This window comes from Epinephelus lanceolatus, chromosome 6 (assembly GCF_041903045.1).
Source record: "Epinephelus lanceolatus isolate andai-2023 chromosome 6, ASM4190304v1, whole genome shotgun sequence".
In the NCBI taxonomy this organism is placed as follows: domain Eukaryota; kingdom Metazoa; phylum Chordata; class Actinopteri; order Perciformes; family Serranidae; genus Epinephelus; species Epinephelus lanceolatus.
Window position 1 is genome coordinate 744,739 of NC_135739.1, and position 18,881 is coordinate 763,619.

The 18,881-nt window shown below is 37.4% G+C and overlaps 1 protein-coding gene across 1 annotated transcript; it reads left to right on the forward strand.

The window, feature by feature from the left end:
* The first annotated feature begins 7,267 nt into the window (after nucleotides 1-7,267).
* On the forward strand, nucleotides 7,268-14,695 carry s1pr1 (sphingosine-1-phosphate receptor 1). The gene is made up of 2 exons (XM_033621089.2): nucleotides 7,268-7,354; nucleotides 8,923-14,695. The coding sequence occupies exon 2, from the start codon at nucleotides 9,045-9,047 to the stop codon at nucleotides 10,164-10,166; it is 1,122 nt and encodes a 373-aa protein (XP_033476980.1). The 5' UTR covers nucleotides 7,268-7,354; nucleotides 8,923-9,044; the 3' UTR covers nucleotides 10,167-14,695.
* The last annotated feature ends 4,186 nt before the right edge of the window (nucleotides 14,696-18,881 follow it).

The following is an 18,881-nucleotide window of genomic DNA, read 5'->3' on the forward strand; positions in this document are numbered from 1 at the left end:
TGTTTCTCACACAGCAAACAAAGGAAAAAATATTTGTTTATTTAAACCTTCATAACAACATATACCATAATACCAGCATATAATACCAGCATATAATACCAACATATAATACCAGCATATAATACCAGCATATAAAACCAGCATATAATACCAGCATATAATACCAACATATAATACCAGCATATAATACCAGCATATAATACCAGCATATAATACCAACATATAATACCAGCATATAATACCAGCATATAATACCAACATATAATACCAGCATATAATACCAGCATATAATACCAACATATAAAACCAGCATATAATACCAGCATATAATACCAACATATAATACCAGCATATAATACCAGCATATAATACCAGCATATAATACCAACATATAATACCAGCATATAATACCAGCATATAATACCAACACATAATACCAACACATAATACCAACATATAATACCAACATATAATACCAGCATATAATACCAACACATAATACCAACATATAATACCAGCATATAATACCAACATATAATACCAGCATATAATACCAGCATATATTACCAACATATAATACCAGCATATAATACCAACATAATACCAACATATAATACCAGCATATAATACCAGCATATAATACCAACACATAATACCAACATATAATACCAACATATAATACCAGCATATAATACCAACACATAATACCAACATATAATACCAACATATAATACCAACATATAATACCAGCATATAATACCAACACATAATACCAACATATAATACCAGCATATAATACCAACATAATACCAACATATAATACCAGCATATAATACCAACACATAATACCAACATATAATACCAACATATAATACCAACATATAATACCAGCATATAATACCAACACATAATACCAACATATAATACCAGCATATAATACCAACATATAATACCAACATATAATACCAGCATATAATACCAACACATAATACCAACACATAATTCCAACATATAATACCAGCATATAATACCAACACATAATACCAACATATAATACCAGCATATAATACCAACATATAATACCAGCATATAATACCAGCATATATTACCAACATATAATACCAACATATAATACCAACACATAATACCAACATATAATACCAACATATAATACCAGCATATAATACCAGCATATAATACCAGCATATAATACCAACATAATACCAACATATAATAACAACATAATACCAGCATATAATACCAACATATAATACCAACATATACTACCAGCATATAATACCAGCATATAATACCAACATATAATACCAGCATATAATACCAACATATAATACCAGCATATAATACCTGCATATAATACCAACATACAATACCAGCATATAATACCAACATATAATACCAACATATAATACCAGCATATAATACCTGCATATAATACCAACATATAATACCAACATATAATACCAGCATATAATACCTGCATATAATACCAGCATATAATACCAACATATAATACCAACATATAATACCAGCATATAATACCTGCATATAATACCAACATATAATACCAACATATAATACCAACATATAATACCAGCATATAATACCAACATATAATACCAGCATATAATACCTGCATATAATACCAACATATAATACCAACATACAATACCAGCATATAATACCAACATATAATACCAGCATATAATACCAACATACAATACCAGCATACAATACCAACATATAATACCAGTATACAATACCAACATATAATACCAGCATACAATACCAACATATAATACCAGTATACAATACCAACATATAATACCAACATAATACCAACATATAATACCAACATATAATAACAACATAATACCAGCATATAATAACAACATATAATAACAACATAATACCAACATATAATACCAACATATAACAACATGTCACAGTCTTATATGTCATTATTAGTTTTATACGACGTGCTTTATTTAATTATATCATTTGTTTTATTTTTAAATCAACAGAATCACATTTCTGTCGTCGTCTAACAGACATGACGAAAATGTCAGAAATGCCCTTTATTATTTATTATGGGCATATAGCAGTTAAAGATTTACAGATGAGTTTCAGATGAGTTATAGATTTACAGATGAATTATAGATTTACAGATGAGTTATAGATAAAGTTATAGATTTACAGATGAGTCATAGATTTACAGATGAAGTTATAGATTTACAGATAAAGTTACATATTTACAGATGAATTATAGATTTATAGATGAAGTTATAGATTTACAGATGAAGTTACAGATTTATAGATGAATTATAGATTTATAGATGAAGTTATAGATTTACAGATGAAGTTATAGATTTAAAGATGAAGTTATAGATTTACAGATGAGTTATAGATTTACAGGTAAGTTACAGATTTAAAGATGAAGTTATAGATTTACAGATGAGTTATAGATTTACAGGTGAGTTACAGATTTAAAGATGAAGTTATAGATTTACAGATGAAGTTAAAGATTTAAAGATGAAGTTATAGATTTACAGATGAAGTTAAAGATTTAAAGATGAAGTTATAGATTTACAGATGAGTTATAGATTTACAGGTAAGTTACAGATTTAAAGATGAAGTTATAGATTTACAGATGAAGTTATAGATTTAAAGATGAGTTATAGATTTACAGATGAAGTTATAGATTTACAGATAAAGTTATAGATTTACAGATGAGTTATAGATTTACAGACGAAGTTATAGATTTATAGAGAAAGTTAACGATTTACAGATGAATTATAGATTTATAGATGAAGTTATAGATTTAAAGATGAAGTTATAGATTTAAAGACGAGTTATAGATTTACAGATGAGTTACAGATTTACAGATCAATTATAGATTTACAGATAAAGTTATAGATTTACAGATGAATTATAGATTTATAGATGAAATGATAGATTTACAGATGAAGTTATAGATTTAAAGATGAGTTATAGATTTACAGATAATGTTAGATTTACAGATGAGTTGTAGATTTACAGGTGAAGTTACAGATTTACAGATGAGTTATAGATTTACAGATGAAGTTATAGATTTACAAATGAGTTATAGATTTACTGATGAATTATAGATTTACAGATGAGTTATAGATTTACAGATGAATTATAGATTTACAGATGAAGTTATAGATTTACAGATGAGTTATAGATTTACAGATGAAGTTGTAGATTTAAAGATGAGTTGTAGATTTACAGATGAGTTATAGATGAGTTATAGATTTACAGATGAAGTTATAGATTTACAAATGAGTTATAGATTTAAAGATGAATTATAGATTTACAGATGAAGTTATAGATTTCCAGATGAGTTATAGATTTACAGATGAGTTATAGATTTACAGATGAATTATAGATTTACAGATGAAGTTATAGATTTACAGATGAGTTATAGATTTACAGATGAGTTATAGATTTACAGATGAATTATAGATTTACAGATGAAGTTATAGATTTACAGATGAAGTTGTAGATTTAAAGATGAGTTGTAGATTTACAGATGAGTTATAGATGAGTTATAGATTTACAGATGAAGTTGTAGATTTACAGATCAGTTATAGATTTACAGATAAAGTTATAGATTTATAGATGAGTTATAGATTTACAGATCAGTTATAGATTTACAGATGAAGTTATAGATTTACAGATGAGTTATAGATGAGTTATAGATTTACAGATGAAGTTCTAGATTTAAAGATGAGTTATAGATTTACAGATGAAGTTATAGATTTACAGATGAAGTTCTAGATTTAAAGATGAGTTATAGATTTACAGATGAAGTTATAGATTTACAGATGAGTTATAGATTTACAGATGAGTTATAGATGAGTTATAGATTTACAGATGAAGTTCTAGATTTACAGATGAAGTTATAGATTTATACATAAAGTTATAGATTTACAGATGAGTTATAGATGAGTTATAGATTTACAGATGAAGTTATAGATTTACAGATGAAGTTGTAGATTTACAGATCAGTTATAGATTTACAGATAAAGTTATAGATTTATAGATGAGTTATAGATTTACAGATCAGTTATAGATTTACAGATGAAGTTATAGATTTACAGATGAGTTATAGATGAGTTATAGATTTACAGATGAGTTATAGATGAGTTATAGATTTACAGATGAAGTTCTAGATTTAAAGATGAGTTATAGATTTACAGATGAAGTTATAGATTTACAGATGAGTTATAGATTTACAGATGAGTTATAGATGAGTTATAGATTTACAGATGAAGTTCTAGATTTAAAGATGAAGTTATAGATTTACAGATAAAGTTATAGATTTACAGATGAATTATAGATTTACAGATGAAGTTATAGATTTACAGATGAGTTATAGATTTACAGATGAGTTATAGATTTACAGTTGAGTTATAGATTTACAGATGAAGTTGTAGATTTAAAGATGACTTGTAGATTTACAGATGAAGTTATAGATTTACAGATGAGTTATAGATTTACAGATGAAGTTATAGATTTACAGATGAGTTATAGATTTACAGATGAAGTTATAGATTTACAGATCAGTTATAGATTTACAGATGAGTTATAGATTTACAGATGAAGTTATAGATTTACAAATGAGTTATAGATTTACGGATGAATTATAGATTTACAGATGAAGTTATAGATTTACAGATGAGTTATAGATTTACAGATGAATTATAGATTTACAGATGAGTTATAGATTTACAGATGAATTATAGATTTACAGATGAAGTTGTAGATTTAAAGATGAGTTGTAGATTTACAGATGAGTTATAGATATACCGATAAAGTTATAGATTTACAGATGAGTTATAGATGAGTTATAGATTTATAGATGAAGTTATAGATTTACAGATCAGTTATAGATTTACAGATAAAGTTATAGATTTACAGATGAGTTATAGATGAGTTATAGATTTACAGATGAAGTTATAGATTTACAGATGAAGTTGTAGATTTAAAGATGAGTTATAGATTTACAGATGAGTTGTAGATTTACAGATGAAGTTATAGATTTACAGATGAGTTATAGATTTACAGATGAAGTTAAAGATTTAAAGATGAAGTTATAGATTTACAGATGAGTTATAGATTTACAGATGAAGTTATAGATTTACAGATGAGTTATAGATTTACAGATGAGTTATAGATTTACAGATGAAGTTATAGATTTACAGATCAGTTATAGATTTACAGATGAGTTATAGATTTACAGATGAAGTTGTAGATTTACAAATGAGTTATAGATTTACGGATGAATTATAGATTTACAGATGAGTTATAGATTTACAGATGAATTATAGATTTACAGATGAAGTTATAGATTTACAGATGAGTTATAGATTTACAGATGAAGTTGTAGATTTAAAGATGAGTTATAGATTTACAGATGAAGTTATAGATTTACAAATGAGTTATAAATTTACAGATGAATTATAGATGAGTTATAGATTTATAGATGAAGTTATAGATTTACAGATCAGTTATAGATTTACAGATAAAGTTATAGATTTACAGATGAGTTATAGATGAGTTATAGATTTACAGATCAGTTATAGATTTACAGATAAAGTTATAGATTTACAGATGAGTTATAGATGAGTTATAGATTTACAGATGAGTTGTAGATTTACAGATGAGTTATAGATTTACAGATGAAGTTATAGATTTACAGATGAGTTATAGATTTACAGATGAATTATAGATTTACAGATGAGTTATAGATTTACAGATGAGTTATAGATTTACAGATGAACTATAGATTTACAGATGAGTTATAGATTTACAGATGAAGTTGTAGATTTACAGATGAGTTATAGATTTACAGATGAAGTTGTAGATTTAAAGATGAGTTATAGATTTATAGATGAAGTTATAGATTTATAGAAGAAGTTATAGATTTACAGATGAGTTATAGATTTACAGATGAACTATAGATTTACAGATGAACTATAGATTTACAGATGAACTATAGATTTACAGATGAGTTATAGATTTAAAGATGAACTATAGATTTACAGATGAAGTTATAGATTTATAGAAGAAGTTATAGATTTACAGATTAGTTATAGATTTACAGATGAATTATAGATTTACAGTTGAGTTATAGATTTATAGATGAAGTTATAGATTTATAGAAGAAGTTATAGATTTACAGATGAGTTATAGATTTACAGATGAACTATAGATTTACAGATGAACTATAGATTTACAGATGAGTTATAGATTTACAGATGAATTATAGATTTACAGATGAAGTTATAGATTTATAGAAGAAGTTATAGATTTACAGATCAGTTATAGATTTACAGATGAATTATAGATTTACAGATGAGTTATAGATTTACAGATGAAGTTGTAGATTTACAGATGAAGTTATAGATTTACAGGTGAAGTTGTAGATTTAAAGATGAGTTATAGATTTATAGAAGAAGTTATAGATTTACAGATCAGTTATAGATTTACAGATAAAGTTAGATTTACAGATGAAGTTATAAATTTACAGATGAAGTTGTAGATTTAAAGATGAAGTTATAGATTTACAGATGAAGTTATAGATTTACAGATGAGTTATAGATTTACAGATAAAGTTATAGATTTACAGATGAAGTTGTAGATTTAAAGATGAGTTGTAGATTTACAGATGAGTTATAGATGAATTATAGATTTACAGATGAAGTTGTAGATTTAAAGATGAGTTATATATTTACAGATGAATTATAAATTAACAGATGAGTTATAGATTTACAGATGAATTATAAATTTACAGATGAGTTATAGATTTACAGATGAATTATAAATTAACAGATGAGTTATAGATTTACAGATGAATTATAAATTAACAGATGAGTTATAGATTTACAGATGAATTATAAATTTACAGATGAGTTATAGATTTACAGATGAATTATAAATTTACAGATGAGTTATAGATTTACAGATGAATTATAAATTTACAGATGAGTAAGGACTGAAGCTGTCAGAATATCTTTCTGTTATTAAACTCATAACTTGAGGTTTGTTATTGTTTATTTCTTTATCAGATTCTGATCTGCTGTTTTAGATAATCATTAACTTTATTGATCTGATCACCGAGAAACAGAAACACAAAGAGGAGAGCAGGAGGAGGGCAGCATCTTCATCCTGCTCCTCCTCCTCAGTGTGTGTTTGTGTGTGTGTGTGTGTGTGTGTGTGTGTGTGTGTGTGTGCGCGCGCGCGCGCGTTGTCTCTGTGCAGTGTCTCAGCTGCGGTGTGTCGGACTCTTTCCTCTCTTCGGACTCTAAAGGTAAAAATTCTCTTTAATCTCTGAACTGATTTTTGATTTCAAACTTCCGGTGAATCTTCATCATCAGCTGTTTGATCTCGTTTATTTCATGAAGCTGATGTTGAGTTTGATTTGATTCAATGTGCGGAGCCTCACGAGCTTCAGCTTCAGCCTGTCGACGGGAACCCGCTTTAACGGAGAGTCAGAGTCACAGTAAAGACTTAACGGAAGCCTTTTACATTATTTACTAATCACACTAAAGTGACGAAGTGACGTCAGGGTATCTTTTATTTGTTTTTCTGTCGAAAATAACTCGAATGATCGAATTTCTGAAGACAATGTAACCGTTAATAAACACTGATACGTGATCGATTTCTCACCAAACTTAAATCCGATTATTTACAAAAGTGTTTGTACGAAGCTAAAAGTGATAAGTGATCGATAACTGATCAGCTTCATGTTTCATCTGATCAGAGAAGTTTCGGTTCTTTTCTCTGCAGCTGAACTCATTCAACATTAACGTGTTTATCAGGATGTTTGTTTGTTTGTTTGTTTGTTTGTTTGTTCTCTGCCGAGCTGATCACACATCACTTCAGTTTACTGATGAAGCAAAGTGAGGTTGAAGCTTCCTCAGTCTGACCTCGGTACAGATGAAGAGTGTGAAGGACGTTTAGTTTTTCATGAGCTGATCCAGGAACAGATTCAAATCTTCCTCAGCACGTCATGAAGTCGTGCCAGACTCTGAGGAACATTGTTCTCTGAAGAGCTGATGACACACATCAGTTATTGAAGGGTTAACTGGACGAAGCTTCAGCTGGTTTATGATGATGTAAATGTTCTCCAGCAGAAGGCAGATCTTCATTAACAGCCTGCGCTCTGAATAAACATTCTTTAGAGCTAGAGTCACTCAGCAGTTAATAACTGAAGAACATTTATCTTATAGATTTACATCATCATAAACCAGCTGAAGCTTCGTCCAGTTAACCCTTCAATAACTGATCTGTGATCAGCTCGTTAGAGAACAAACTTTAACCTCCTCCAACACTCAGTGTCTTAAATCTGCTTTCTAAAGTCAAACCTGCTGAAAGAACAGTCGTGATAAATAAAGTCAGAGGTCTGAGACACTCTGAGTCTGTTCCTTAACGAGCTGATCACAGATCAGATGTTGAAGGTTCAACTGGACGAACCTTCAGCTGGTTTGTGATGATGTAAATGTTCTTCAGTAAAAAGAAGTTTTTATTAACTGCTGAGTTCTGACAGTAAACCTGCTCTTTTCTTCCTGTTGACGATGCAACGTCTGTCCTCTGTGGTCAGACCGACCTGCAGGTAACAGGAGGGTTCAGAGACACTCTGAGTGTTGGAGGAGGTTAAAGTTTGTTTCTAACGAGCTGATCACAGATCAGATGTTGAAGGTTCAACTGGACGAACCTTCAGCTGGTTTATGATGACGTAAATGTTCTTCAGTCGAGCGCAGACGTTCATTAACAGCCTGTGATTTTTTACTAAAAGCAGATTAAAGTGTTTTGGTGTCGAATTGAGTCCCAGGTTTAAGAGAGTGTTTTGACGTGACGTTGTCTGTCTCCCTGCAGGACCATGTCCCCCTCCAGCAGCAGGACTGTCTCTGCTCCTCTTCAGGGTTACTACCTGACATGAAGGACTGAAGTGTGAGGACGCAGCGCCCCCCGCTGGACTCCTGCTGCACCTGCAGGCCATGGCTGAGCCCAGCTACTCTGACCTGATCGCCAAACACTACAACTACACCGGCAAGTTCCGCAAGACGCAGCAGGACTCGGGCCTGAAGGCCGACTCGGTGGTCTTCATCATCGTGTGCTGCTTCATCATCCTGGAGAACATCCTGGTCCTCGCCACCATCTGGAGGACCAAGAAGTTCCACAAGCCCATGTACTACTTCATCGGGAACCTGGCGCTGTCCGACCTGCTGGCCGGCATCGTCTACACCGCCAACATCCTGCTGTCGGGCGCCAACACCTACAAGCTGACACCCACGCAGTGGTTCTTCAGGGAGGGCAGCATGTTTGTGGCGCTAGCAGCGTCTGTCTTCAGCCTGCTCGCCATCGCCATTGAGCGCCACCTCACCATGCTGAAGATGAAGCTCCACAACAACGGCAACACCTGCCGCGTCTTCCTGCTCATCAGCACAGTGTGGATGATCGCGGCGGTGCTGGGCGGCCTGCCGGTGATGGGCTGGAACTGCATCCAGAGCATGACGCAGTGCTCCACCGTGCTGCCGCTCTACCACAAGACCTACATCCTGTTCTGCACCACCGTCTTCAGCATCATCCTCATGGCCATCGTGGTGCTCTACGCTCGCATCTACGCGCTGGTGCGCACTCGCAGCCGCAAACTCGTTTTCCGCAAGGTGTCCAACGGCCGCGGCAACGCCGGCGCCAACATCAAGAGCTCGGAGAAGTCGATGGCGTTACTGAAGACCGTCATCATCGTCCTGAGCTGCTTCATCGCCTGCTGGGCACCGCTCTTCATCCTCCTGCTACTGGACGCGGCCTGTGAGACGCTGAGCTGCCCGATCCTCTACAAGGCCGAGTGGTTCCTGGCGCTCGCCGTCCTCAACTCCGCCATGAACCCGCTCATCTACACGCTAACCAGCAACGAGATGCGCCGTGCCTTCCTCAAGACGCTGCTGTGCTGCACCGCCTGCGTCCGGCCGAATGCCAAGTTCACAGGTCCAATCATGGGGGCAGAGTTCAGCCGCAGCAAGTCGGATAACTCTTCCCATCCCAACAAGGAGGAGGCGGAGTACTCGCCGAGGGAGACAACAGTGGCGTCCTCAGGGAACGTCACCTCGTCGTCCTAAATGAGTCATAGCACGTCAGACGTAGAGTTTGTGTTTGTACAGGAAACAGGTGTGAATGGCGCCAGGCGGTGTCTTCACGGAACCTTCAGCACTTACAGAGAATTTCAGACTGGTTGAACTGGGACCAGTGACCCCGCCCACAGAGGAGGTCTGCACTTTGTAAGAAGCTCACACCTGTAACATGTCATCAGCTCACCTGCAGCTGTCAGTGAGGATCCAGGTCACATGACTGAGGCGGGATGACGGTTTCCAATAATCAATATCAGTGATCGACAGATCTGAGCTCCGTAGAAAGTGACAGACGTTTTACTGACCGTCTAAGAACAAGTAGAATCTGTAGATGTTAAACACACCGCTGGAAAATATTTAAGACGACAAATTAATTCATTCTGTCCCTTCAAAATAAAATCACACCTGAGGTCAGAGTTCGGGTGCTTCTCATGACCTCATCGCCACACGTGACGCCACACGTCCTGTTTAAAGATGAAGGGAAGTTTCTGTGGTGACGAACATCAGAGACTGAAGCTGCAGAGCTGCAGTCTGAAATCTGTCGTTTGAAGTTTTCTGTTTCCTCGTGAGTTGACGCTTTGACGACTGACGGCGTCTCTGCAGGACGTCAGAGGTGAATCCATGATTAAAGATCAAATCGCCTGACTGACACAGAAACACGTCATCATAACAAACAACCAACAAACAGAAAAACAGGAAGTAAAAATCAAATCTGCAACTCTAAACTTCATCATCTATATTTCATGTTACAACAAACTTTAATAATAACTTTTGTTCATAAAACACTTTTTTAAGGTTAAAACATTGAAAGGAAAAAGTTTTTACAGTCTACAGAAACACAACAGCTGATCAGAGTCAGGTGATGACATGAAGTTTCTTGTTATAAGAAGATGTTTTTCACTCTTTCACAAAATGATGTCATTTTAGAGCAAGAAACTTTTCATGTTAAAAAAAAAACCTTCTCATTAGAACAATATTCTTATTTATTTATAAAACATAAAAAGTTAAACTTTATATGTTGGAGAAGGAGGCGGCGGTGTGTTCAGGGACCACAAACGCATTAAAACACCGACTGGTTTCCACCCTCAGGTCACCTGATGAAGATCTCAGGCTCGTAACCAGTCGCTGTTTCAATGTGAGCGTGTCTCAAGTTCATTTTTCCTCCCAAACTTTTCATGTTCGTCCCAGAAACACATCGCTGTTGCTTTTAACATTCTGCGCCTCCATGTGATCGACAGATTACAGATGACAGATTACAGATGACAGATTACAGATGACATACTACAGATGACAGATTACACATGACAGATGACATTACAGATTACAGGTGACATTACAGATGACAGATGACAGATTACAGATGACAGATGACAGATTACACATGACAGATGACATTACAGATTACAGGTGACATTACAGATGACAGATTACAGATGACAGATGACAGATTACAGATTACACATGACAGATTACACATGACAGATGACATTACAGATTACAGGTGACATTACAGATGACAGATTACACATGACAGATGACAGATGACAGATTACACATGACAGATGACATACTACAGATGACAGATTACACATGACAGATGACAGATGACAGATTACAGATGACATACTACAGATGACAGATTACACATGACAGATGACAGATTACACATGACAGATGACATACTACAGATGACAGATTACACATGACAGATGACAGATGACAGATTACAGATGACAGATGACATTACAGATGACAGATTACACATGACAGATGACAGATTACAGATGACAGATGACATACTACAGATGACAGATGACATTACAGATGACAGATTACACATGACAGATGACAGATTACAGATGACAGATGACATTACAGATGACAGATTACACATGACAGATGACAGATTACAGATGACAGATTACAGATGACAGATGACATTACAGATTACAGGTGACATTACAGATGACAGATTACAGATGACAGATGACAGATTACACATGACAGATGACATTACAGATTACAGGTGACATTACAGATGACAGATTACAGATGACAGATGACAGATTACAGATGACAGATGACAGATTACACATGACAGATTACACATGACAGATTACACATGACAGATTACAGGTGACATTACAGATGACAGATTACACATGACAGATGACAGATGACAGATTACAGATGACAGATTACACATGACAGATGACATACTACAGATGACAGATTACACATGACAGATGACAGATTACACATGACAGATGACATACTACAGATGACAGATTACACATGACAGATGACAGATGACAGATTACAGATGACAGATGACATACTACAGATGACAGATGACATTACAGATGACAGATTACACATGACAGATGACAGATTACAGATGACAGATGACATTACAGATGACAGATTACACATGACAGATGACAGATTACAGATGACAGATTACAGATGACAGATGACATTACAGATTACAGGTGACATTACAGATGACAGATTACACATGACAGATTACACATGACAGATGACACATTACAGATGACAGATGACATTACAGATTACAGATGACATTACAGACGACAGATTACAGATGACAGATGACATTACAGATTACAGATGACATTACAGACGACAGATTACAGATGACAGATGACATTACAGATTACAGATGACATTACAGATGACAGATTACACATGACAGATGACACATTACAGATTACAGATGACATTACAGATTACAGATTACAACCATCTGAAACTTCTTCTGGTCAGAATTCCTTCAGTGTTGATTGTTGAGGAGCTGAATTATTGTCAGAGGTCTCTTCCTCTCAGAAACAAACACACCAGCTGATTATGAACACATGAATGTCTCTATCTAGAGCCAGTGTTTGGTTTGACCGTTCTGGGCTACTGTAGAAACATGGCGGTGCAACATGGTGATCTCTGTAGACGAGGACCTGCTGCCTGTGGAGATATAAACTGCTCATTCACAACCATTCTGAGCTGATTAAAGAAGACACAACCATCAGATCAGATTCAGCTGCTCTGGAGCTTTAAGGTGCGGCTCAGTCCGCCGGCACCTGGACTGGTCTCTAAACACAGGTAGAGTGCAGGGAGTGAGTGACTGCAGCACTAACATACTCCATCAAGTCTTTCCTTGATGCACAGAGTCCAGAATCTGGTGCAACGCCCCGACTACAAACATGTGACTACTGACACACACACACAAACACACACACACACACACACACACACACACACTACAGATATGAAATAACAACAGAGAATAAAACATTAAAGTCAGACTTTGACCTTTGACCCTGAGGGTGTGTTGGAGACGCTGAGCAGAGTTTGTGTTAATTATAAGAATTTACTTTACATGTGTAATGTTTCTGTGTCATCATGAAAACACAGTCAGAGTCTGTTTCATTAATGTTTGTCTGTTTGTGGCTGAAAAACCTCCTCTGACACTTCCTGTGATGTCATCAGGCGACCGCTGGATTTTCTCCAGAAGAGAACGACATGCTGAAACGTGTGTGTGTGTGTGTGTGTGTGTGTGTGTGTGGAGACAAACAACATCTCGTCAGTATTTGTCCTCTGAGAAGCTCCTGAACTTTGACCTGACGTGTTTTTGTTCCTGTGACATTTTGTAAAAAGTTAACGTGTAAACGTAGGAACTGTCGGTCAGAATGTATTTTCTACTTCCTGTCTGTGTTGTCGTCGTCATTGTTGTTGTCAGTAGAGACGTCAGTGTAGTCGCATTAATTTATATTTGAAGAACTTCATTTTGTTTGTCACATAAATGACACAAGGTTTTGTTGAGGTTCAGACATATGGAGGCTCCTTCCTGCCCGCACAAAACATCAAAAGAAAAAAAACTCAATGAAATATATTTTAACAGTTAAATCAAATTTTAAAAAAACTCAGAGTTTACAACTGACATTGACAACAAAAGTTGTGAAGAATAATCTCACCCTTTAATGGCTCCTCCTGAGCTTTTGATCACATCACATGATCTGCATCGACAGATTTACAGGACAAGAACAAAGTCTCAAGTTTTTAAATCAACAAGTGGAAAAAAAAAAAGGAAATTCAATTTTATTTTTGGAGATTCGTCTCTTTAAAAACACACATTTCTAATCTGTGTGTTTGTTTTCTGAACGTTGAATAATTCTTCATTTGATTATGAATAAACAGTTTGTTTAAAAAAAATAGGAAATCTAAAATGTAGTTTTCAGACGGCTGGATGAACTCCGTCTGCGGAGGAGGATCATGTGACGTGGTTGAAAGCTGCTGTTCAGAACGTCTCAGAGAAATGTCAGGATTTAACTTTTGGCAGGAACGGGCTTCCGTACAGATCTGGCTCTGTTACCATGGTGACCAGTCCTTTTGTATCAGGAGCTGATGGATTAACCCTTTAACTCCTGTGTCTGTGTGTCTGTCTGCACTGTTTAACTCCTGATGTTGGTTCGTTAGTTTAATAAAGACAGAAATAGAAACACAAAGTTCCAACATTCCTTCAACAAAAGTCACTGATTCAAATTTAATATTAATATTAAGAAAAGGAAACCGTTTCTGAGGCTGTTTTCACACTTCGTCTTTTCAGCACTCTAAACAGACTCAGAGGGGTGAACTGAACTCAGACCACCTCGGGACATAGTCTGAGTTTGGTTTGCTTCAAGTCCGTGGTGCGGTTCGCTGAACCTGTGACCTGTGAACACAAATGCTCCAGGTTCACTCTGCTCTTTGCAGTTGTATTAAACCCTCTGGATCTCATGCTGTTGACCTGGGACGCTTGAAAAAAACAGACGAAACCATGTTTTGGTCCACAGAAGATACTGCACGTCTCCAGATGTGGAACATAGAATACATCAAACAGGAACAATAAGTTCATCTGAAAGTGCGGAGCTTCATAACCGCACTGCAGGGACATGTTAATGTAAAAACAAAACTGTCAGTATATATTATATTCAGGCTACAGTGTGAACAGGAAGAACTGAGTCCTTCTTCTGTTGCTCCACTTTTTGGTGCACTTTAAGAGTTCAGTTTGTTTAAAAAGGACTAAATGTGAAAACACTCTGAAAGGTTTTGTGTTTTAAGGTGAACGTTGCCTGAAGAAAAGCTCTGACATGTTTCTAACACGACCTCAGATGGTTTAATGATCCACACGTGAACAGAAGCTTCAATCTGACACACGTTTGTCTGGTTTAAAGTCTGAATAACATTTGGTTTGTTTTCTTTTTCAGAGCTGAATGAATTAATGTCGGTCCGATCACAGGAGAGTGTTTTCTTTCTTTAATGAACATCAACAGGTTTTTATCTGATGAAATATTCTAACATCTTCACTGCCGGCACAAACCGTTGTTTCTTTGTCTCTCTGCACTCAGACGACAAACGCACCGAGTCACCCTGAACTTGTAGTTCTGACGTTCTTGTCAAAATGCAGTTTTTCATACATTTTTATTCTGTGAAGACTTCTTAACATCACATGAATTTTTCTGCCTCTGCGCCGGTGACATCATGTTTTCAGGTCCTTGTAAACATATTGCCTGAAGGGAATTTTAAAAAAATCAAATTTGGCACAAACGTCCACTTGGACCCAACGATGAACTGATTGGATTTTGACTGTCAAAGGTCAGTGTGACCTCACAAAACAAGTTTATTGTCCATAACTCAAGAGCTCCTAAACTGATCATGACCAAACTTGACACAAATGTCTAACAGGATAAAATAATGAAGGTCAAAAGGTCAAAGGTCAGTTTGACTGTGACATCATCATGTCTTAACATCATATCTCAGGAACAGAAGGGGAGACATTTGGTCAGATACTGAATTGGTGACTCTAATCTTGAAACTGTGCTGATTGTATAGATCTTCTGTGTGTGAAGCATCCATGTTTTCACTGACATGGATGGAGACTGTCAGAGACACTGGACTGGTGGGCGGAGTCATACAACCACAGGGTGGACTGGTGGGTGGAGTCATACAACCACAGGGTGGACTGGTGGACGGAGTCATACAACCATGGGGTGGACTGGTGGGAGGAGTCATACAACCACAGGGTGGACTGGTGGGAGGAGTCATACAACCACAGGGTGGACTGGTGGGCGGAGTCATACAACCACAGGGTGGACTGGTGGGCGGAGTCATACAACCACAGGGTGGACTGGTGGGTGGAGTCATACAACCACAGGGTGGACTGGTGGGCGGAGTCATACAACCACAGGGTGGACTGGTGGGCGGAGTCATACAGCCACAGGGTGGACTGGTGGGCGGAGTCATACAACCACAGGGTGGACTGGTGGGCGGAGTCATACAACCACAGGGTGGGCTGGTGGGTGGAGTCATACAACCACAGGGTGGGCTGGTGGGTGGAGTCATACAACCACAGGGTGGTGATTCTAGTTTAAATTATTGGCAGTATGGATGTTTGATTTATAAAACAGAACAGTTGTATTTCCAAAATCAAATTCCAGCTTGATCCTTTAAGTTTCTGTGTGTGAGCCAATCAGCACATTGAAGATGGGTTCCAGAAAGGACTGGTGACAGGAGCCATCTTTGTTGGTCTGTCTGCCACGTCTGACACTGTGAACCACCGCCTCCTCCTGAGAAAGATCTTGGAGAATACCAAAGACCTGGCATTCACAGACCTCATCGGAGCCCTCCTGAAAGATAGGCGCTTCTAATTTGTCCTTAACAACAAGCAAAGTCGCTGGCAATGACAACGGAACGGCTTGCCTCAAAGTAGTGTGCTGGCTCCAGTACTATATAACATCTACACAATGACCAGCCAATGGACCAGAACACTAAGCGGCTCATCTACACTGACAACCTCTGTGTAACATCCCAAGAGAGTACGTTTGAAGCTGTACCTCAGCCCTAGATGAGCTACACCTCTACTACAAGCGCAACCACCTACACGCAAACCCTGCGAAGACCCAATCCTGTTCGTTCCATCTCAGGAACTGAGAAGCAAACAGACCCCTTAACATCACATGGTCTGGAACACCCCTTGAGCACTGCACCAACCCTGTCTACCTTGGTGTAACACTGGATCCCACTCTCTCCTATAAGGAACACGTCAGAAACACCAAACTGAAAGTTAACTCCCAAAATAACATCCTCCGGAAGCCGACCAACTCCAAATGAGGAGCCACAGCACAAACATTAAGATCTACTGCTTTGGCCCTGTGCTACTCCTCTGCGGAGTATGTGTGTCCTGTTTGGAAGAGATCATCCTACACCAAGAAACTAGACCCAGCGTTGAATAACACCTGCCACTCAATCACTGGCTGCTTGAAGTCCACCAACATAAACAACCTGCACCTCCTCGCTGGCATTGCCCCTGCTGATGTGAGACAGGGAGCCGCCAGCCGAGTAGAGATGACCAAGACCACCAGTGATGAACGCCACCTCCTCTACGGACGTGTACCCCCGGCCCAACAGCTGAAGTCCAAGAGAAGCTTTCTCAGCCATGTCCAGCCCCTAATAGCATCACGGGAAGAAACCAGACTCCAACTATGGACAAAAAGGCTTGAGGATGACCCCCCTTCTATTGACATGGGTATCCCTCCATCTGAAGCCCTCCCCCTGGGCTTAGAAGCACCATGGGTCCAGTGGAAGATGCTCAACCGCCTGAGAACAGGAACAGGGCGATCAAAAGCTGCCATGGCCAGATGGGGCTATGAAACTGGCCAAACCACCTGTGAATGTGGAGAAGAGGACCATACAATGCAGCACTGCCTTGTCTGCCCCTTACTACCCAACCAGTGCAGCTCAAAGGATCTTGCAGTGTTCAATAAAAATGCAAAGGACTGTGTAAAGAAATGGGAAACTGTCATATAACCAACCAGCTTCAAAGACACGAAAAGAAGAAGAAGAAGCACTGAGAGAGCTGACAGGAGGATCAATCAGGTCGGCTCTTCTCAGCTCGGCGCTGCAGAGGTTGACCATGCTTCCTGTGTGACGGCGTGTTCCCTCTGATGACGTGCTGGTAGTGGGTCTGTGATGTTTAAAAGGAGCACCCCCTGCAGTCGGGCGTGACGACAGATTCTTAGGCTGTTGTTCTGCTTTTGCTCAGTAACAACTGGTATCTAAACATGACAACGCTCATTTGACATCACCGCTACCTGCTTGAAGGTGGGCTTTTACACTTTTGGACCTAGTTCAGAGAAGGCCCATCTCTGGCGCAGCTCGGCGTGGCTCAGCAGGTCTAAATCGACAATAGCAAAAGGGTTTGTTTCTGCTCCTTTGCTGAATGAAGTGAAATCAGTCCGCATTCAGTTGATAGAAGTTCAAATGTGAGCTGCGTTCAGCTGCGTTGAACTTCCTGTTGTGTTATACAGGCAAGCTACCTTTCAGTATGGCAGGATCAGTTCAGTGGCGGTTTATTGGCGTCCTGTAAAACTGAACATTAAACCACCAAAGCAGGTTTAAAACGAAAAAACAAAAAAAACAACAACTGTTCAATAAGTAAAAATTTGTTGGAATCTGGTTCATATCCACCTGGTTGCTGATTGGCTGACACCTCTGACACACACACACGCACCAAACCAGAGAAAACACACGTCATCATGTGGTTAAAGGTGTTTTCAGACGGAGCGTGTTCCTGACATGTCGGCTCAGCTGTGACGTGTTGAGTTGGCAGAGTTCAGCCGTCTGTAGTGACGTCACACAAAGAGCTGCTTCACA

What these genes read in the sequence shown, in the direction of transcription:
- s1pr1 (XM_033621089.2), top strand. Translation starts at nt 9,045, where the DNA reads ATGGCTGAGCCCAGCTACTCTGACCTGATCGCCAAACACTACAACTAC.